Source organism: Stegostoma tigrinum, chromosome 3 (assembly GCF_030684315.1).
Source record: "Stegostoma tigrinum isolate sSteTig4 chromosome 3, sSteTig4.hap1, whole genome shotgun sequence".
Lineage (NCBI taxonomy): Eukaryota > Metazoa > Chordata > Chondrichthyes > Orectolobiformes > Stegostomatidae > Stegostoma > Stegostoma tigrinum.
The window spans coordinates 101,104,505-101,127,816 of NC_081356.1; the positions used below are offsets into that span (position 1 = coordinate 101,104,505).

Genomic DNA, 23,312 nt, shown 5'->3' on the forward strand with positions numbered 1-23,312 from the left:
ACATGCAACAGAACAGAAACATTTTCAAATTTTTTTTCTCAACTCAATGATTACAAAATGAAAAGCAAAACCTACATACGTACCAACAGGGACAATAAGTATGAGCTCCAACTTTGTCCCAGCTTTTCAGAATTCAGGAAATTTGTGACCATCTGCAGACAATTGAATTTTCTTTGCCACATTTCCTCAATTTCTTCTATCTTCTCAGGAAGGTGACACCTCAGGTCACTTCAGTTTCAACGAGTAAGAATCTATCAGTTGACAGACTACTCAACTGTAGAAGCACTGCAGTAATTAGTTACCATTACCCAGCAACCATGTTGCTGGGCTCTGAAAAAGGTTACCGATCTTAAACATTTACCCCTTTACCACCTCCTTCTACAAATGCTGTTGATCAGTACATTCTTGACATTTTCTGTTTATCATTCATTATGCAAGTCACCAATTACACCAATAATAGAATCATAACTAATTATTTCCTTTGCTTTATGGCAAAACATAATCGGCACTAACGTCATTACTGTCCCATCTGAGATTAGCAAGCAGCAGAGATCCAGGATATATCCATAACATTCCTACAGTGTGGAAACAGGCCCCTTGGCGCAAAAAGTCCACAGCGACCCTGAGCATCCCACCCAGACCCAGACCGTTGTAACCAAATCATCTACACATCCCTAAATACAATAGACAATTTAAGCATGGCCAATCCACCTCGTTGGCACATCTTTGGACTGCGGGACGAAACCCAAGCAGCCGGAGGAAACCTACAGCGACACGGGGTGAATGTCTATGTGGAGTTTGCACAGTCACCTGGGGTTTGGAGGGGGGTGTAAACAGAACCCAGGCCTCCGGTGCTGTGAGACAGCAGTGCTAACCACTGAGCTGCCATACTGCTCAATGAGACATTCCTGGGTCTACCAAAATACTCCGTCAGGTAGTATATTCACCCAGAATCCTCATTAGAGCTTACTTCAAGAAAAATCTTAACACTTCTTCAGGTTTCTGAAAAATAATTAGAAACCCCAACACACTCTCTCATACATACATAAAGACAATATGAAGCATAATTTCCAATCATGGAGGGTATCATAAAGAAATGCAACTTTGATATTCCTTTCTTGCAAGCCTTGATGGACTAACTAGAAAAAGTTTCATTTTTACAGGAGGCTGCAAATATTGAATTAAAAAGTGAAATACTGTTCATGCTAGAAGTCTGAAATAAACACTGAAAATGCTGGGAAAACTCATCAGGTCTGGCAACATGTGAGGAGACAAAGAGTCAATGTTGAGTCTGACATGTCTTCTTCAGAACAGACTGAGGCTTTTGTCTCAAAATTCACTGAAATTCCACTTTCCTGTGACTGGTACCAGCATTTCTAAGCTGAACATCATTTAATCACAAACAATTGTGGCAACTGCTTCAATAATGTGAATTCAAAATAAAAAAAAAACTTATATCTAGGTAGGCCCACTAAGACTAACGTGAAGCATTAAAAATTACTAACTCGTTTACGCTTCCCCTCCCCCACCTCCATTTCCATGGGATCCTAGCAAGGCCAGCATTGAATGTCTGCCCCTAAGTGACCTTTCAGCACCATTTCAGAGGGTAATTAATTAGATTTAGCTACATTTTTATTGGTCTGGAGTCACATATGGAGTAGACCAGACTTTCTTTCCCTATGTTAATGGGCCAGAGGAGTTTTTTTTTAAAAATCAACAATTGATGATCTTGAGGCTAATACTGATTCCAGATTGATTAAATTCATTTAAATTCTACCAGCTGCCATGGTGGAATTTGAACACAATTCCACAGAACACTGACCTGACCTCTGGATTATTCATCCAGTGACATTACACCACACCATTATTTTCCTCATTGTTAAAAATTTGATTCTCACATTAACATTTAAAAAGATTCTCTCCATTTGTTGATTGGCCATGCTGAATTGCCCACTGTATTCAGGGGTACACGGTCTCGGAGGATTAGGCATTGAAAATGCAGAATTACTGGAATAGGGTAAGGTGGTGAGTCTGGGTAGAATGCTATTTAGAAGTTTGGTGTGAACCTGATGGGCTGAGTGGCCTGCTTCCACACTGCAGAGATTCTATGATTCAATGTTCTTTTTCCAAAACTTAATGGTCCAATTTTCACTCTTTATTGTTACTGTTTTTGAAGAAAATTTATTCTGTCATTAGAATACTGATGAACCTCAGCCAAAAATTCTGAAGTTTCAAAGAGGAGTCATACTAGACTCAAAGCAATCACCCTGTTTCTCTTTCCATAGATGCTACCAGACCTGCTGAGTTTTACCAGCACTTCCTTTTTATTTTATATCTTCAATATCCACAGCACTCGCATTAATGTATATTGTGAATAGCCGGGGTTCTAGTAACAATCCCTGCCATGCCCCTACTTGTTAGGGCCTCCCATTCAGGAAAAAAAAAGCACAATTTATTTCTGGTCTTTGTTTCCTATTTGCTAACAAATGTTATATCCATCTCAATACACTGCTCCCAATTCCACGTGCTTTAACTTTACATGTCAATCTTTTATGTTGCGACCACTTATCCCCAAGGGATCTCTCAGAACAATATTACCAATTATACTTTTCTTGGTGCAGAGCAAGATGGGAGTTGCTTGATTGATTAAGGAAAATGCTGTAGTTTCACGAAGAGAGGATATCTTGAAGGGTTCATCCAATGAGGTCAATATAGATAAAATTCTGGAATAAGAAAGGTGCAATTACGATGGAGTTATCCTGTTGGTCTCCAAATAGCCAGTGGGAGATAGTGGAACAGATTATGTAACAATGTAAAAATAACAGGGTTTGTTGAAGCGAGTACTTCCCAACATTGACTAGGACTCCCTTCCAGCTTAGATGGGCCAAAATTTGTTAGGAGCATCCAGGAAGTTTTCTTTAAACAATACATGAATAGTCCAACTGAAGAAGGGTCCATACTAGACTTTGTATTAGGAAATGTGCCTGGCCAGGAGGCTGAAATTTCAGTGGGGAATCGTTTGGAGAACAGGGATCATAGTCTGCAAGTTATCAAGTGTTATGAAAAAGGATAAGACTGGTCCTTGGGTGTAAGTGCTAAATGGGAGGAAGGCGAATTACAAAAGTATTAAGCAAGCTCTGGAGAAATTAAATTGGGAGCAGCTGTTTGAGGGTAAACTCACATCTGACATGACAGTCTTTTAAAGGCCAGTAGATTGGAATTCAGAACCAGTATGTTCCTGTGAGGATGAAAGACAAGGACGGCAAGATTCATGAACCCAGGATGACAAGACCTTGAAGGCTTAGTCAAAAAGAAGGAAGCATATGTAAGGTTTAAGAAACTGAAATCAGAGAAGTCCCTTGAGGAATATAAAGAAAGCAGGAAAGAACTTAAACAAGGAATTAGGAGGGCTAAAAGGAGCCATGTCCTTGGCAAGTAGCAGTAAGAATCCCAAGGCATTTTATACATATATTAGGAGGAAGATAGCTGGGAAATGGTAGATCCACTCAAGGACAAAGGAAGGAATTCACGCATGGAGCCAGACAAAGTGAGTGAGGTCCTTAATGAGCACATTGCATCATTATTCTCCAAGGAAAAGGACATGGATGTTGGTAATATCAGGGAGGAGTATGTTGATATTCTAAGGGATTTCAATATTAAGAAGATGGTGGAGTTGGGTATCTTGAAAAATAGTGAAATAGATGAGTATGTAGGGCCTGATGGAATCCATCCCAGGATACCAAGACAAGCAAGAAAGGAAATTGCTGGGGGCTTGCCAGAGATCTTTGTGCCTTCTTTAGCCTCAGGCAAACATCTAGAAACTGGGCAATAACCAACATTTGTTTAACAACAGCAATAAGGATAATTCAGAAAATCATAGACCTGTGAATCTTACATCAGTGGCAGGGAAATTACAGGAATAGATTCTTAGGGACAGGATTTATTTGTATTTGAAAAAGAATGGACTTATGATGAATTGTCAGCATGGCTGCGTGCACATGCGCGCGCAGTGTGTGTGTGTGTGTGTGGGGGGGGTGCCTTACAAATTTGATTCCATTTTTTTGAGGAAATGATAATGATTGATTTGGATAGGGCCATAGATGTTGTCCAGATGGACTTTACCAAAGCATTTGAAAAAAGGTGCTTCATGGTAGGTTGGTCCACAAGGTTAAAGGACATGGGCTCCATGGTAAGCTGGTACATGTTGGATTTATCTTTTTTTTTAAAAAAATCGGCTTAGTCACAGAATTAGCTGTGGAGAGGTGTTTTACTGGTGATCTGTGACCAGTTGCGTTCTGCAAGGATCAGTGCTGGGACCTCTGTTGTTTGTAATATATGTAAATGACTTGGATGCAAAACTAAGTGGTCTGATCAGTACGTTTGCAGTTGAGAAAATTGGTGGATTTATGGATACTGGGGAAGATTGTCCAAAGGATACAGCACAATACATAGTTGGGAAAGTTGGGTGTAAAAATGGCAGGTGGAGTTTAATCCAGTCAAGTGTGAGGTGATGCATTTTTGGAGGTCATATGCAAGAGGGAAGTACACAGTAAATGCCCTTAGGGGCACTGACACACAGAAGAATCTTGAGTGCAAGTCCAATGCACCCCGAAAGGGTGGTAAAAGGCGGCATACGGTACGCTTGCCTTCACTGCCTCAAAGGATTGGCTATAAACATTGGCAAGTCGTTATGCAGTTAGATAAAACTTTAGTTAGGCCTCTTTTGAAGGATTGTGTACAGTCCTCGTTGTCACACTGCATGAAGGATGTGGGGGCTTTGGCAAAGGTGCAAAAGAGGTTTACCAGAATGTTGCCTGGATTGGAGTATATTAGCTACAAGGAGCCGTTGGACAAACTTGGACAGTTTTCACTCCAGTGTCAGTGGTTGAGGGCTGATCTGATTGAAGGATATAAGATTATGACAGGCGTGCAAAGGGCAAATAGTTGGAGTTTCTTGACCAAAGTGGAAATGTCAAATACTTGGGGGCATAAGTACATGATCAAAGGGGAAAAGTTTAAAGCCCAGAGCATTGGAGGTTGAGGCATGAACTTACAGGTTTATAAAATCATGACAAGCATGGATAGGATGAATACCTAAGGTCTTGTTCCAAGGGTAATGGAGTCCACCACCAGACATTTAAAGATGAGAAGGGGAAAGGTTCAAAAAGGACCCGAGGGGTAACTTCTTCACGCAGTGGGTGGTGTGTGTATGGATGCTCTATTAGGGCAGGTGGTAGAATCAGATATGATAGCAATGTTTTAAGAGGCATCTTAACAGACATATGAAGGTAAGAGGGGGATTAGACCAACTGCAGGCAGATAGGATTAGTTTAGAATGGCACCATGGTTGACACAGACGTGGTGGGCCAAAGATCCTGTTCCTGTGTTGTACTGCTTTACGTTCTAATGCATAATACCCTGTTCTCAAGTTGGTTCCTCAATGTATTCGTCCAGAAAGCCATCCTGAATACACTCTAGGAATCCTTCTATATGGACTGTGACTAATTTTCTTCAAAATTGAGTTTATCTTTGAATGGTAATGCAACTCCACCAGCTGTTCCTTTTAGTCTGCCCCTCCTAAATACTGAATATCGCTGGATGTTTAATTCGCATCTCTGATCACACTGCAGCCGTGTCTCCATTATCTCAACTATATCATATCCATTTAGATCAATTTATGAGATTAATTCATCAACTTCATTTGAATATTCTGTGCATTCAGACAAAACCCTAAGACTTTTCTTTTAGGTTCCTTGCCCCAGTTCCACTATATTTTACAATGGCCTTGTTTGATTCTGGCCTTTGATTTCTGTGCCTATCACTTCTCTTATTCACCTTTCTGTCCTTTGTTCTTGGTTCCCCTTCCTCAGACTCCTTGCAGAGGTTCCCATCCCTCTGCCAATTTAGTTTAAACACTACCCAACCATTCCAGCAAACTCTGTCAACAGTGCCTAAGTCCTGCCCAGGTGTAACTTGTCCAATTTGTAATGATCCTACCTCCCATAGAACTGGTTCCAATACGTCAAGAATTTGAAACTCTTCCCCCTAGCCCCTCCCTCTCTCTTTAGCCACGTCATCTGATACATATTTCTACTCTGACCAGCACATGGCAGTACCCACTGGCTTTTCACCCTCCCACTTCAGGATATCCTGTCACCATTCAGACACCCTTAAGCCTAAAACAAAGGAGACACCATACCATCCGAGAATCTTTCACGCTCACAGAAATTCCGATGCATTTCCCTTACTCGCTCAAAACTCGCTAGCGTTTCCCTTACAATTGAGTCCCCTATGACTTTTGCGTTTCCACACTTTTTGCTCCTCCCCTGTGCAGCAGAGCCAACTACTGTGACATGAATTTGGCTGTTGTTCTTGAGAGACCATTCCCCTGATGAGAAGACAAAGCGGTATATCTGTTTTGCAGGGGAATGGCCAAAAGGGGATTCTTGCTGTGCCTGCCTGAACCTCTTACTTTGCCTGGTGGAGCCTTTGCCTGCGGTGAGACACACCTCTAAGTGTGCTACCTGCCATTTTCTTTGCTCCAGTGTCCAGAGCCACTGCTCCAGCTCTGAAACCTAGGCTTAGAGTAGCTGCAAGTGGAGACACTTCTTGTACACATGCTGGCCTTGGACACTGAAAACGTTTCCAGCTTCCCACATGGAGCAGGAACACAGTGCAGCTGTGATGTCTCCTGTCATGGCCTAAATTTAAACATTTTAATATATGCTTAATATCAATTATCATGGAGCCCTTTGTTCCTGTTCCTTGTTAGTACCTTGTTCAAGAAATTATAGAAAACAAGTTCTTAGACCTTAGAAACTTAAAAACACTAAAAAGACCTTACAGCTATAAAGTCAAGCAAATATTTACCTACATTTTACTAATCAGCTCTCTCTCATTGCCACTACGCCTGTAGCAGAGCAAGATCATTCTGGTTTTCCTGTGTTGTTAACTCTGTTTCTTCTCAAAAAGCAGGACACCCTTCCCAGATTGTTTCATCTTGGCATCAACTGCAAAGACACTCTTGCCCGACTGCTTCGCTGTGATGCCAAGTCAGAGGTCACCTTCCCAAACTTATGGTATACTTTGTATGATTCCAAGGCATGTAAATGACACTGCTCTTGGGTTCTGCTGGAACAGGCATAAGCTGCAGGCAGCCACTGGGAATTATAATTTACATACCTGGCATCACATTGACATGGAAACGCAACACAATACTCATTTATGGTAGGTATAATAGTGCTTGCTTTGTTTAACTTTTATATACAAAAACGTTTGTTTTCATTAAAAAACAAAATTAAAATTTTGTCATTATTTCTATCATTTTGTTGCTGAATGTTTGGATTTCCTTTGCATGTTAACAAACCATAACAGGGCTTCTCAGTATCAGTTTCCTTTTAAGGAGAACTCATGAAGTAAAACAAAGTAGCTACTTTTCTCAGCTTAGTCAAGTAATACTGTGAAATTCAGGCAAGAATCTTTAGAAAATGAAAATAAAACTGTTTCAAGAATCAAGCCATAGTTTAAGTGATTAACATTCCCACATTCAATATTTTCAATATTCCCTTCAAACCCGAAGAGAGTAACGTGTGCTTAGAATCATTACATATTATGAGAAATTCAAGTGCTTTATCCAAACGAGGATAATATGTCGAACTAAAAGGAGACATTCCTCAGGGGAATCACCTGTGGTCGGCATCATAGCTGAACTTTCTAAGTGCCAACATATACAGCTCTAAGAACTGATGCTGGATAACAATCAGGAGGAAACTGCCATGACAATGAATCAGATCCCAGATGCACCATCAACATGGTTAACTTTTAACTCCAATATGAGAGAAAGTCTGCTACAGTCAAAAATTACCTCCAGGTGCAAATTGTCTGACAAAGCCCTGAGAGAGACATATGAAATGTCACAGATATGAGCATCAAGAAAACTTCAAAGAACATAACAGAAACAGACAACAACAGGAATGACTATCTCCCCTCTCTCAGAACAAACCCACCCCTTGGCGATGTATGTTTTAGCCTTCTTGGAATGTACAAAACTTGACTATAACTCTTGTTACTGTGTTAGTGGCCTGATATCCTCTGTGTATTTATGAGCTCAGGGTTACAGCTCTGAGAACAAACAGTCAAACACATCCACGGCAGGTGAAGTGGAAAGATAACTGCATCACCGATTACTACTGCATCAGAAATTAAGGCCAAATAGGTTCAAATCAACCTATAAAGCCAAGAGTCTCAAAACAGACTGTTCAATGACCAACGTCAATACTGTTCATAAAATCCACTCCAATGGCCACAACATTCAACTGTGTCTTCACAACAAGTAAGAAACTTAACTGTATATCTTTTTTATCGGTTATCTTTTGGACTCACCTCCTATTTCTCACCTGTTTATGTATTTTGCATTATTTCTTCTTCTTACGTTTAGCAATGAATATTGCACATGTTTTGTTAAAATCAAGAAATCTTGGTTAAATTGGCCAGTTTGAAACTACAGTTGATTCAGACCTTGGAGAAAGATATCCCTAAGGGAACAGATTCTTTTCAAAAATAATTTTACTATGACTAAACAAGCAAACAGGTGCAAGGCCTATTCAGTTCACCCTCCTCACTTGGGAATAGTCACCAATAAGAAAGATGAAGAAAAACAAAAATCACTTCTTGCAAAGGGTCATGCATCTGAGAAATTTGCTTAGTCCACAGTGGGGTTGATACCAGGATATGGAATAAATTTCAGAAGATAGACAGATTTAAAATTTGCCACTGGCTGAAGGCTATGAGAAGTGTGCAGAAGCTTAGTCTTAATCGTATTGTTATAGGCCAGTCCAAACCCCCTCAAAACATATCAAAGAGATAGTCTAGTCCCTAACTTTTTCTTATTTTCAAGCCAAATGTTGTTCTGAATGGAATTTGATTGGTCAAACTATCAGGCTTGAAGCAAAATACACTTGATTCATAAACCACAGTTCAAATACAGACAATTTTTTAAAAAATTGCTTAAAAAATTTAAAGTAAAAAAGATTAAATTAAAGAAAAACTTAAAGTAATAAACTACTCATAACTGTTCCGATACAGTGACATCCTATAAGCACACCCTTTCGCAAAATTCAGTAAAATAAATTGTCTTACATGCAATTCTAACAGCAGGAAAAGAGCCCCAGCTTTTAGCTACAACAGAGAGAAATAAGAACATCCCTATCCAGCTTCAAGGCACCAGCAACTGATGATAAAAGCTAAACTAAAAATCCTGGTTTTGTGGGAGCTTGAGGCCACGCGTTCTGGCTGCTTCTAACATTCCAACATTAAAAAGAAAAACCCAAGGCCTCACAAGTTATTTACTTTGTTGGCTTTGGAGAAGACCATTCTGCACCTCTATTAATTTCTCTTCATAAAACAAAGGGCAAAATACACCTCAAAGCCAGAGGATCATCGTAGTGTTGAATGGGTTAGAGGGGTGGACTGCCTATTCCTAGTGCTGGGTCTTTTGTTTTTTACGGTCTTATGATGAATCAGACTCCTCTACATCGTGCTTCTGCCAAGTGATGCTCAGAGGGTGGCAAAAGGTGCAGAGTGTATTTTAGTGGGGTCTTCAATATCCACCACCAACAGTGGTTTGGCAACACAACTCCTGACCAAGCTGGTACAGTCAAAAACGACACAGCTCTTAGACTGTTTCTGTGGCAGGTGAAGGGATGAATAAGACGGAAAAACAGACTTGGCTTCATTCTCACTGATCAGCCTGGTGACTAAGGAGACTAAGTCCCTTCTTCACATTAAAAATACCCTTCATTACATTGTGTGGCACCACTGACATGCTGAAATGTAAGATTTCAAACAGATCTAGCATTTCAAGGCAGGACATAGCCCCTATATCTCATGTATCAGCTGTAGAAGAGTTGAGCTCCAACACAATGGGCAACCTCACGGCCTGGTACATCACTCACAATCTACCACTACCATCCACTAATGGATCAACCCTGGTTCAAATAACTTTGCAGGAGGGCACACCTAGAGCAGCATGAAACATGCTTAAAAATGTAAGCCTGGTGAAGCTACAACACAGGACTACTTGCATGCAAAGCATACTAAAACAGCAAAGTGCATACAGGGCTAAAAGATTCCACAAAGAACAGAGCACATCCAGCTGCAAACACTGATGGACAACAACTCAACGGAGGTGGCTTTGCTCAATGGAAAACATCCCAATCTTCAACAGTAGGGACTCAACACATCAGTATGCAAGAAAAGACTCAAGTGTTTGCAATAATATACTGCCAGAAATGTCAAAGGATTGACCCTTTGGAGCATTGTACATGCTTGTCTTCAGTCAATTCAATTCACTGATATGGCTGATGGCAAAGACTAGGTGTCCTAATAATATTCTTACATTTGAACCAGAAGCCCCTGCTCCAGAGCTTCTCACAGCTCCAAGTCAAGGTGTTCCAGTAAAGTTACAACACTGGCATCAACCTGGCAAAGTGGAACACTGCCCAGATATGTCCTCCACAAAAAGAAGGCCAGACAATTACCAGCAATCTACTCTCAATTGTCAATAAATACCATAAGACACTGGAGCAGAGTTAGGCCATTCAGCCAAACGAGTCCGTTCTACCATTTGATCATGACCTGATAAGTTTTTCAATCCCATCCTCACACCTCTTGGAATGGGTCATCAACATGCTTTCAATCAGCACTTGGTTAGCAATTACCTGCTCAATGACACCTAGTCTGGGTTCTACCAGGACCACTCAGCTTTTGACCTCGTTACATCCTTGTTACACAATAATGCAGATGGACTGCAGAGGGGAGGCAAGACGAACTACCTTTGACATCAAGGCTGTGTAACAACAAACAGCCCAGCAGAACTAGATTGAACCTTCCACAGGGCGGAGTCATATTTAGCAAAATGGAAGATGGTTGTGGTTTTAGGACATCAACCAAATTAACTCCAGAGCAGAAGCTCCTCAGAGTAGTTTCCCAAATTCAACCATCTTCAACTGCTTTATCAATGACCTTCCCTCAGTTATAAGGCCAGAAATGAGGATGTAAGCCAATGATTGCAAAATACTCAGCATCAATCTGACCCCTCAGACACTGATGCAGTCCATATCCATATGCACAACACTTACATAACTTGGGGAGGCAATGCCCTAAGTAGTATTATCACTAGCCTATTAATACACAAACTCAATTAATGTTCAGGGGACCCGGGTTTGAATCCTGCCACAGCAGATGGTGAATTTGAATTAAATTTAAAAAGTTCTGAAATTAAAAAAACTACTAAAGATTGTGAGGTCATTGATGATTGTCAGGAAAAGCCTACCTCCCTCAAGTGTCCTCCAGGGAAGAAAACTGGCTATCCACACCTGGTCTGCTCTACATGCAATTCCAGTCCCATATAAATGTGGCTGACACTCAAATGCCCTCTGAAACAGTTTAGCAAGCCACTCAATTCAATTCAAATGCTGACCAGGCAGTGACACCCACGTCCCATAAGTGAATAAAAACATTTGTGCCACACAAGTGGCCAATGACCATCTGCAAAAGAGATAATCTAACCATCAACTTTTGACATTCAATATCACTTAATCACCACCGTCCAGAGTTTACCAGATTACCAAAAATGGAACTGGACCCACCATTTCAATACTGTGGCTACAATGATAGGCCAGAGGATGGGCAAGAAACTCACCTCCAGACTCGTCAAAATCTGCCCACAATCTACAAGGCACAAGTCAGGAGTGTGATGGTGTACTCTTCACTTGCTTGGAGTAAAGCAGCTCCAGCAACACTCAAGAAGATTGACACCATCTAGGGCAAAGCAGCCTGCTTCACTGGCACCACAATCAAAAACACATGCATTCCTCCATCATTGATGCACAAACGCAGCAGCATAGCACGTGCAAGATACACTGCAGAAATTCACCGAAGCTCCTTAGACAGCATCTTCCAAATCCATGATCTCGACAAGACAGAAAGGCAAAAGCAGCAGACACATGAGAATCTCCTGCACATTTCTCTCCAGGCACTGAGTACCTGAACCTACCTTAGCATTACGGGGTCAAAAACCTGGAGTTTCTTCCCTAACAGCATTGTAGCTGTGCCTACGCCAAATGGAGTAGTGGTTTAAGGAAATAGATCACTACCACTTTCTCAAGTGCAATCTGAGATACAGTTCCTGGCCCAATTACAGAAGTCCACATCCCATTAATAAAGCTAGAAAACACCAAAATCATACAGTGCAATTTGGATGCAAGAGTGTTGGAATTGATAACAGGAGTGGGGGAGGATGCAGGGCAAGCAGACAAACTAAAGTAATTCTATTAGCTTATAAAAATCAATTTAGTCTCCATTCATTTCAGTTTTGCTCCAAGTCACTTCATTAAAGCTAGAGATTATTTTAAAATAAAGGACATTGAATTTTTAAAAATGATTAATCAGGGTGTGAAATGCAAAGTAATTTATATTGATCATGACAAAGCCTATAAAACACAATTTAGGAAGATTTGAAAATAACTTTTCTAATTCTATTCCATTGTTATTCTCGATCACAAGACATCATCATGATCATGAGTCAAGTGATCACAGTTAATGAAGTGTTAGTTCAGAGTTGTTCAGTAATTCCCAAGGCTTACCAAAAAACAAAATACACTTAATAAATATGATTGACAGAGTACAGTTTTACACTAGGCAGTATAATTGAGTCGGGCCAAAACGACCAAGCTTTTGGGAAGGGTGGGGGGAGAGGAGGAGAGAAAGAGTCCCATATAGAATAATGTGCGTGAATTAAAGAAAATCTCTTATAAGGAAATGGAATAAAAAAAAGAAAAAAATTCCTTACGTTTAAAATTTATTTGTTATGATAATCATTCAATGCATTAACTAAATGGACAGATAGAGGAAGAAACTCAAGAGATGACGTTGTAATAATTAAATTCAAATGTTGTTATGTCAAGCAGATGTTATGAAATCCTATATAAAGAGGTAGGGGATAGATCAGTCTGGGGAAGACGGACAGGTCAAGGAGGCAGGGTGAGGTTAGTAGGTAGGAAATGGAGGTGCAGCTTGAGGTGGGAGGAAGGGATGGGTGAGAGGAAGAACAGGTTAGGGAGGCGGAGACAGGCTGGGCTGGTTTTGGGATGCAGTCGGGGGAGGGGACAAGCTGGGCTGGTTTTGTGATGCGGTGCGGTTGGCCGGGGGGGGGGGGGCAGATTTTGAAGCTTGTGAATTCCACATTGATACCATTGGGCTGCAGGGTTCCCAAGCAGAATGAGTTGCTGTTCCTGCTTGAGACCACTGCAGCCCAATGGTATCAATGTGTAGTTCACAGGCTTCAAAATCTCTCCTCCCCCCACTGCATCCCAAAGCCAGCCCAGCTTGCCCCCTCCCCCCTTACCCAAATGCTACACTAGCTAAGATCAAGTCACTTAGTATAAAACAGTGACTGAAGTCTGGACTGTGGTACAGTTCAGTAACACACTATCTTTATTAACTTAATCAGGACCCATTACCTTAATACCATTTACAACTGACAATTGAAGTTCAAGCGGCTTCAACATGAAGTACAATGCACAATAGCCAGTTTATTCTCTAAATCTGTATTGTGGGTATCCAGTGGTGGCTTCAAGCTTCAAAGGAAACAAGGTGCCTGCAAAAGAAGCCAGCAGAAGGTATAAAGCACACCCAAAGGTTAGTGCACGATGTCTCTCTTTGGGCATGGAGCTGCAAAGAACAGGTTAGGGAGGCGGGGACGACCTGAGCTGGTCAAATGCCCATGACATTTAATATCTTACCAGCATCAAATCTATGCTTAGCACAGAAACAGCAAAAACATGGGTGCCTTCAAATCAAAGTAGAGTCACTGTACTAATTAAATCATGCTTGTTGTTTAAAAATACAATCTCATGACACTGCTCCTACAGTACTGTGATATCATCCCCTTTCAAGAGTGCTTTTTAAACAAAACCACAGTTGGTATGGGGAGGAAGACTTTGGAAATATTACTTCTCTTATCAAAGTGATCTCCCCTGTAAAAGGAAATAGTTATTTGATGCAATAAAATAATTCTTCTAACTCATGAACAATGTTGAATATTGATGGCAAGATCTTAAAGTGAGACCAAGTTTATACCCTCTAAAATTACTTACCTTTCTGGATGGTGTCATAGCAGACAACACAAACGCGAGCTTCCTTGTTAACCAAATATTGCAGCTTACATTTTTGGTTACAACAGGCAGCACAGAAAACCTAGAAAAGTGACTGCATCAGCATCCAATAGTTTAAAACAAATAGCATAGTAATAAAATCACATTTGTTGTAGAGCACTTAATACATACAACATTAACAATATTAGTGGACTAACACAATAAAGTCCATTGTTACACTCAATACCAATATTCAGCTCCTGGTTATTACAGAAAATGTAGAGAAGGAAAAGTGGGAGAGAAGGGAGGATAAAAAGGCAAAAAGCATGAAAGAACGAACTCTTAAAGTTTCACGATCTTACAAATCTCCCGAAAAAAATAGAAATAGTAAAAACCAGGAGTTCTAGGGAAGGGTCACCGGACCTGAAATGTTAACTTTGATTTTTCTTCAAAGATGCTGCCAGACCTGCTGAGCTTTTCCAGCAACTTATGTTTTTTGTTCCATTGAATGCATATCCTGCATCATGTGAGAACTCCAGACTGCTTCTAGTGTCCTGGGTGAAGGACGTTTGGTCAGCTGGAAATTTCAGGTTTTTGGTTTTGGAGTTTGTACAATGTGAGGTAGAGTGCTCTGTGATTAACACATTGCAGGAGGCAGTCACCCTGCTGCAGGTTATCTAGGCAGAGATGGGTGACCAGCAGACAAGGAAAAGTGGGTCAGGTAAGTAGGACAGGACTCAAGGTTGTTATTGAATCACTGCAAAACCTTTCGGCGGAGTAGGATGACAGCCAAAGATGATAATTGTTTTTATTACTAAAGCAAAGGTAGAAGTGGGATGGTGTTCTACAAGCATTGTTTAGGGAGCAAGGAGAGAATTAAAAGTCAAGGCCTGAATGGCATTAACCTCCAGATTATTCCCAATGCTACATTTTAGGTGTATAGAAAAAAGAAGAGATAGATTGTGCAGGTAACAAGGTGTAGAGGTGGATGAACACAGCAGGCCAAGCAGCATCAGAACAGCAGGAAGGCTGACGTTTCAGGCCTAGATCCTTCATCAGAAAAGGGGGAGGGGAAGGGGGTTCTGAAATAAATAGGGATAGAGGGGGAGGCGTATCAAAGAAGGGAGTCAGTAAAGGTGAGTGTAGGGAGGAGACAGGTCTGTCCAGGGAGGAGGAGGAGAGAGTTGCAGTGGGAGACAGATTCCCTGAGGTTTGTCCAGAAGGAGGGGGGTAGCTTCTTCAGACATGCCCAATTTTAACCCCACTGCGAAGCCTGTTCTAAGGATGCCTACCCTGAAGAAGTTACCCTCCTCCCTCCAGACAAACCTCAGGAGGGAGGCCTCTCTCCCACTGCAACTCTCTTGTCCTCCCTGGACTGGTCTATCTCCTCCCTACCTCCACTCACCTTGACTGGCTCCAACCCCGCCTCTTTGACTTGTCTGTCTCCTCTCCACCAAACTTCTCCTATATCCATCTGTGATCCGGTTCCCCCTCTCTCCCTATTTATTTCAGAACCCCCCTACCCCTCCCCCATTTCTGATGAAGGGTCTAAGCCCGAAACGTCAGCCTTCCTGCTCCTATGATGCTGCTTGGCCTGATGTGTTCATCCAGCTCTACACCTTGTTATCTTGGATTCTCCAGCATCTGCAGTTCCTGTTATCTTAGATTGTACAGATGACTGATTAACTACTAAGACAGTGAAAGAGGGGCAACTTGGGAGATTCAAGAATGGTCCAAGGATAAGTCAGAAACTATACTGGTTGGATAGTTTGCACCTCAACTTGACCAGGACCAATACTATGGCAGGGAAATTTATTAGCATTGTTGAAAAAGAGTTTATACTGGCCTTACAGAGAGAGGTAAATCTAACAATAGATAAGAAGAGATAGAATCAAACTTGAAGTTGGATGACAGAAATTTATAGGAAAGTATAGAATGTAGATGAAACAATACCTACAATGTTCAATAATCATAATCATTAGGGTGGCATGGTGGCTCAGTGGTTAGCACTGCAGCCTCATGGGGACCTAGGTTCAATTCCAACCTTGGGTAACTGTCTGTATGGAGTTTGCACATTCTGCCGAGTCTGCGTGGATTTTCTCCGGGTGCTCCGGTTTCCTCCCACAGTCCAAAGATGTGCAGGCTAGGTGGATTGGCCATGCTAAGTTGCCCATAGTGTTCAGGGGCGTGTGGGTTATAGGGGAATGGGTCTGGGTGGGATGCTCCAAGGGGCGGTGTGAACTTGTTGGGCTGAAGGGCCTGTTTCCACACTGTAGGGTATCTAAGCTAATCTAAAAAAAACACCATTATCCCATAGAAGTCAGTTGTGCAGCCTAGCAAATTCATTCTGGTTTGCTGTAAAAGAATCCAGTCCATCTCATTCCCCTGCAACCTGCAAACTTGTCTGAAAACAAAATGCAATAAAAGGTTTCTGCTTCTGAGTGTATATCCAAGCATCTTTTTTTGAAATAAAGTTCTGCAACCTATAAGGTTATGGGTGAGAATCTGGAAAGAAGGATTAGGCTGCCAAGTTTTGACTTTCAAGGGATGAGAGCATCGCTAGCCTGGCCAGCATTTATTGCCCATCACTAATTTCAGAGTCAACCACTTTGCTGTGGGTCTGGATTCACATGTAGGCCAGGCAAGGTAAGAATGGCGTCTCCTTCCCTGAAGGGCATTAGTGAATCAGGCAGATTTCCCCCCCAACAATCAACAATGGATTCATTGTCATAGCTAACAAAGTGTGTAGCTGGATGAACACAGCAGGCCAAGCAGCATCTCAGGAACACAAAAGCTGACGTTTTGGGCCGACACCCCAGAGCTCTCTGATGAAGGGTCTAGGCCCAAAATGTCAGCTTTTGTGCTCCTGAGATGCTGCTTGGCCTGCTGTGTTCATCCAGTTACACACTTTGTTATCTTGGATTCTCCAGCATCTGCAACTCTCATTATCTCTGATTCACTGTCATCATTAGGTTCTTAGTTCCACATATTTTATTGACTTCAAATTCCAACATCTGCTGTGCTGGGATTCGAACTCGGGTCCTCAGAACGTTACCTGCATCTCTGGATTAACAGTCCAACAACAATACCACTGAGCTACTGCCTCCCCATTTCCCAAAGCAAGAATGATAGGACAAATCATCTCCTTCTGTACAGTTAAAATTATGTGTTTTTGTGACAGGTATGGAGGATGTGAGTTATAAAAAATATGCTGAATAGGCTGGGACGTTTCTCACCTGAGTGTACAAGGTTGAGGGGTGACCTTAAAAAGGTGTATAAAACCACAAGGGGCATCGATAAGGTGAAAAGCAACGGTGTGGGCCGAGTCCTGGAATTGAATTGCGGCCAGAGCGGGAGCAGAGCAAGCACGGGCCAAGTCCTGGAAGTCAGACATGGCTGGAGTGGAAGCACAGCAAGTGTAAAGTGAATCTTGGAAGTGAGTCGCGGGCTAGAGCAGGAGCAAAGTGAGCGCAGGCATGGTCCCAGAGGCGCATCATAGCTGGAGTCAGAGCACAACAACCATGTGCCAAATTCCAGATGCCAGTCGCGGCTGGAGCCTGCAGTAGCAGAGTGCGCACAGGCCGGGTCCTGGAAGCAAGTTGCAACCAGAGAGTGAGAGCACAGTGAGCTGGGAGTCGAGTTGCGACCGGCACATAGAGCAGGACCAAAGCGAGCGAGGCCTGCTGGAAGCCGAATCATGGCCACAGACTGGGGCAAGAACAGGGCAAACCCAAGCTAGCGTTGGAGGGGTGAGGAACACAAGTCCTGGAGGCGAGTCCAGGACAGAGGCCAACGCAGCGAGGCTTCACGTTCTGAAGCCCAGCAGGCATGGGCTCACTAATAAATGGGCCATAACTTGAGTACTTTAAAAGACACTTGGTTCTCATTCTGGAATTTTAAACTCTGTACTCTTACGTTTGTCTTTATTTCAATTCTGTAGCAACACTTAAAGTATATATCATGTACCTAAAATGGCACCAAGAAGCAACATTACAAACTTTTCATTGCGCTCATTCATGTGCACACGACAGTAAAGGCTATTTTATAAAGGCTATTCTTTTCCCCCAGGTGGGGGAGTTGAAAACTAGAGTGCATATTTTTAAGGTGAAAGGAGAATGTTTTACGAGGACATGAAGGGCAATTTCTTTACGCAGAGTGTGGTTTGTGCGTGGAATGAACTGCCAGAGGAAGTGGTGGATTGGTACAGTTACATTCAAAAAGACATTTGGATAAGTGCATGAATTAGAAAAGTTTGGAAAGATATCAGCCAAAGCACACAAATGGGACTCATTTAGTTTGGGAACATAGTCAGCTTGAGCTAGTTGAACCAAAGGGTCTGTTTCTGTGCTGTATAACTCTGTGACCAATGTGCAACCAACTAAATCTGACAAAACTTAAATGTAGCATTTCAGAAAACCCCTATCAACTGACACTATATCAAATTTTCAGGCGAAAATCAAAGTTACTCGAAGTAAGTCATTTTGAATTCTAAGAAATTAAATGACATCATGAGAAATTAAATGACAAACTAAGAAACAAAATAACAACATGAGCTGATTCTACCCCCAAAAACCATGGCTGATCTGCCTCTGCTCCGTTTTCTCCTATGTTCCCCACCCAGATTCCCTGCGAGACACTGCTGCCCATCTCTGCCACAAATATCTTCAAACAATTCTGTCAGAATCTTGAACACATTCACGCTCTTCTCATCTAAGTGTATAGGTGTAATTCACTCAGTTGATCATGTGGAATAGGGATTGGGCAATCTCGTGAAACTTCATTTATCATCTGTAATATAACCCATTCTTAGATACGGAGACCAAAACTCCACATTTGTAGAGTGGTCTGAATAAACCCCTAAACAATTTCAGTAAGGCTTTCTTTTTCTTGTATCCAGGACCCTTACACTTCCTAGCTGAGTATGTTCCAGCATGTTAATACTGTGTCCCTTATAGGATTACATCCAAGTTCTTCTAAACAACAATTGAAAGTTTTCTCAGTCTTAAAATAATATTCTGCTCTTCTATTCTGACTAACCAAAGCCTTAAACGTCCCCAATTTTCTGCCTTGTGTCCTTCTGTCAGCCACTTAATCACTGTATGCATCTCCAAGCAGCTTCTTTGCGCCTTTGTCCCAGTTTAAATTCCTACTTAGCATTATATCAGCACATTTGGATGCGCTACCTTCAAGAAAAGCAGGAACAAATTTTCTACTTAATAAACTGACACTTGGGATGCTTACCTTGCCACACGCTCTGCAGTGATGTCTCCTTTTTGTGAAAGTAAATCTAGCCTGACATTTGGCACACTTTGGTGCTTCAGAATCTGGTATCCATTGTGGTTGGTTCTGTCCCAGTATAGCAGCTTCTTTGATATATTGTTCAGCGAGATCATTATCTGCAGCTGCAACATCTACATCACCATGTGTGATGGAATCATATGATGGTCCAAACACTTCTGTCACATCTTCAGTACCAATACCATGTTGAGGGCTGGAGCTCAAAACGGATGGGCTATTGACTGTTTCAGAAACTGCATCCTTTTTATCAATATATACTGTACATAGAATCACACTGTCAGTGGCATCTTTAGGATTATCATTAACTGGATCATTCAAATCTCTATTTGGAGAAAGTCTGGCTTGAGAATTAAGGATTTTGGGTCTAGCACCTCCAAAGCTAATCTGATTGAGAGTGCAATTAGCTTTTGGTTCAGTGTCAGTTGGGGATAGAGACCGACTATTTTTGGTTTTGTCTGGTTTGTGCGTTATCGCAAACAGTGCTTCGTTTACAGCAGAGTTCATGGAACCATTTTCTGCTGGGGACGAAGAGTCCCCAGTATTTGATGTAAATTCACCATCTTCACATTCAGCTGGTTTACCAGTTTCTTTCCTGTAAGGATCACAATTTGTACCAACAACTCCACCATCTTCAGAAAGATCGAGCGAACCTTCCAGTTTGGGAAAATCAGTAGGCTCTGAAAAATCTTCAATTGAATGGCCAATCATAGATCCTTGCGAACTCTTCTCGGTCTGATCCGTTAAGAATGCATCAAGCTCAGAATCACTAACCAACACATCATTGACATCATATCCGTCCTGATTAATGTCATAAACAAAAGAAAACTCAGCTTTAAATTCTCGATAAGTTGATGCTGTTTCCACGTCACTAATATTGTTCAGTACCTCTTCAAGTGGCTTAGATAAAATTTTTGGAAGAGTATCTGAAGGTACCAGAGTTCTTTCCTGTTGCATCCACTCAGTGCCCAGACATTTGTCTCCAGTCTTCTCTTCATGTTCAAAACATGTAGGTTCCTTTGGCGTGATATCACCATTATGTTCCAAATTCTGATTTTCATCGTCTACAAGAGGTAGATCTTGATCACATGGTTTTGAGTTCAACTCAACAGGACTTCCAACTATGCACATGGCTGAGCAAGAGTCTAAAGCTCGACTATGTTCTTCCTGACAATGGTTCACCTGAGAATTCTGCTCTGGATTCGTTGAGGTTATTGTGGAGTCTGCTATTTCAACTTCTGGGAGCAAAGAATTATTAGGTGTTGTAAAATTGCTCAAATAACCCACTTTATTTACATATTTTGTTAAACCACCATTACATGTGTATCTTACTTTTAAAAATTCCTTTTCAACTTCTAAATTAGTTTCAACATCCTCTGATTCACAAGGCGCAACAGTGGTTATATTGCTTGAATTTACACATACAGGCAACTGCACACTGCAAGGACACTCTACTTGTTCGTTGGTGCAATCATTATATGCAATAGTTTCTTTAAATACAGGACTGATTTCTTTGGTTTGCTTTGAAACAACTGACAACTCTTCACTTTGTTCAGACTGAGACGATTTTTCTCGATGTTCCTCTACCTTTGGAGGTTCATCATCTTTGATTTCATTAGGACTCTTGCACTCGATTGGATATTCCTGGTTACTTATTTCTGCATTAAAATGTCCTGACTGCTGTGGTTCAAGTGCTGTGCTATTATGAAAAGATATATCCAACTCCAACAGGTTTTTAATTCCTAAACTCTCTCCTCCTGAACATTCCAATTCTCCAATATGAACTGGCGGAGAAGGGTGATTGAAGTCTATCAGCAACGAGCCACTGGCCTGGTCCTCAATGGATTTAATTTCAGCTTCATTATCAACGTCATGACCATTTGTTTCATGCGTCACACTTTCAGTGTCACTAATTAAGTCACAGATAGGTCCACTGCCTCTGCTGTGATTGAACTGCTCAGAATCACCTGATACTCTGCTATCCACAGTTGACAACAAGTCCAACTCTGTTAGAGTTTTTTGTGATGGCGGTAATGTTAAAAGGTCTTTAGGATGAGCATCACAAGGCAATGTTGAATCTGATCCAAGCTGACTACCAGATGCATCAAATGAGTGTGTGTTGAATGTAGTCTGTACAGTGGATGCAGGCAATTCTGATAAGTATTTGGAGTTTGCATGAAGTGATGAACAGTCCGAACGTATGGGTTCTCCTACAGTCTGGCAAAAGTCTTTGTCATCTTTAAAACAAAAATCAGAATAAAACTGCCGTTAAATACACAGTATTTATGAAGTTCAAAATTAACAACAGGGAAATTTACAAAACATGTAAACACAGCAAGTAACATTTGTATCAGTCAGAATGAGAACTGCAGATGCTGGAGAATCCAAGATAACAAAGTGTGGAGCTGGATGAACACAGCAGGCCAAGCAGCATCTCAGGAGCACAAAAGCTGACGTTTTGGGCCTAGACCCTTCATCAGAGAGGGGGATGGGGAGAGGGAACTGGAATAAATAGAGAGAGAGGGGGAGGCGGACCGAAGATGGAGAGAAAACAAGGAGAGGAGAGTATAGGTGAGGAGGTAGGGAGGGGATAGGTCAGTCCAGGGAAGATGGACAGGTCAAGGAGGCAGGTTGAGGTGGTAGGTAGGAAATGGAGGTGCAGCTTGAGGTGGGAGGAAGGGATGGGTGAGAAGAACAACAGGCAAGGGAAGTGAAGACAGGCTGGGCTGGTTTTGGGATGCAGCGGGGCGGGGGGGGGGGGGGGATGAGCTGGGCTGGCTTTGTGATGCAGTAGGGGGAGGGGAAAAACTGGGCTGGTTTTGGGATGCAGTGGGGGAAGGGGAGATTTTGAAGCTTGTGAAGTCCACATTGATACCATTGGGCTGCAGGGTTCCCAAGGAATACATTTGGATCCCAGAAATGCCAAGGTGCACTATCTCAAACAAGAGGGAACCTGACCATGACCCACTGACATTCAACAATATAAGTAGTTCTGCTATAATGTGTGTTTTGTTAATGCAAATTGGCTGTAACGTGATTTATTAATAGTGGATGCTGTCTGGATAACCTGAACTTTTTGCTGTACAGGTACAGTGATTTTCTACAATGACATCCCTATAATGCGATTTTCTTTAATATGAGATCACAAAGAATGAAACTATCGCATTATAGGAGAATTACCTGCTAAAATCTCCCACTGCCAAAAATGTGGGAGTTAACATCGATCCAAAGCTGAAACAGACCCAGCCACCTAAATACTGTGGCTGCAAGACCAGATCAGAGGTGAAGAATTCTGCTGTGGCTAACTCACCTCCTGGCCCAAAGCCTGCCTAATACCCACAACGCACAAATCAAGAGTGTTATGGAATACTGTCCATTTGCCTGTATGAGTGCAGCTCCAACACCACTCTACAAACACCAGCACAAGACACCCAGTTTGAAAGACATCCTTTAATACCTAACATTCACTTTCTCCACCACCACGACATAATGGCAGTGTGTACCATTTAGAGGATGCAATTAGGCAATTCCATAGCTCCTTCAACAGCTATGACTACTACCATATGACAGGACAAATGTAATAGTTTTATGAAAACACTACCATCTGCAAGTTCCCCTCCAAGACACAGCCATTCTAAGCTGGGAATACATTGCTGTCCCTGCACTGTGGGTGGGTCAAAAGCTGAAAAATCCCTTCCACTATTGATGTATTCACACCACATGGACTCCAGTGGTTCAAGGAGGCAGCTTCTCAACTGAATAAATGCAGACCTAGCCAGCAACACCATCCAATGAATGTATAAAAATATATGTGAAGGACTGTACAAAATGAAACCTGAACGGCACTTGGGTCCACATGAATTA

At 41.8% G+C, this 23,312-nt stretch overlaps 1 protein-coding gene across 4 annotated transcripts in view; it reads right to left on the reverse strand.

The window, feature by feature from the left end:
• LOC125450797 (zinc finger FYVE domain-containing protein 16-like) overlaps positions 1 to 23,312 on the reverse strand; it is a 78,672-nt gene that overhangs the window by 47,558 nt on the left and 7,802 nt on the right. For all 4 annotated transcript variants that reach the window (XM_059644783.1, XM_048526983.2, XM_059644782.1 and 1 more), the window contains exons 3-4: positions 19,395 to 21,685; positions 14,157 to 14,256 (exon numbers count right to left, since the gene is read on the reverse strand). In XM_059644783.1, the coding sequence (XP_059500766.1) occupies positions 14,157 to 14,256; positions 19,395 to 21,685 (2,391 nt within the window). The remainder of the gene's footprint in view (positions 1 to 14,156; positions 14,257 to 19,394; positions 21,686 to 23,312) is intronic.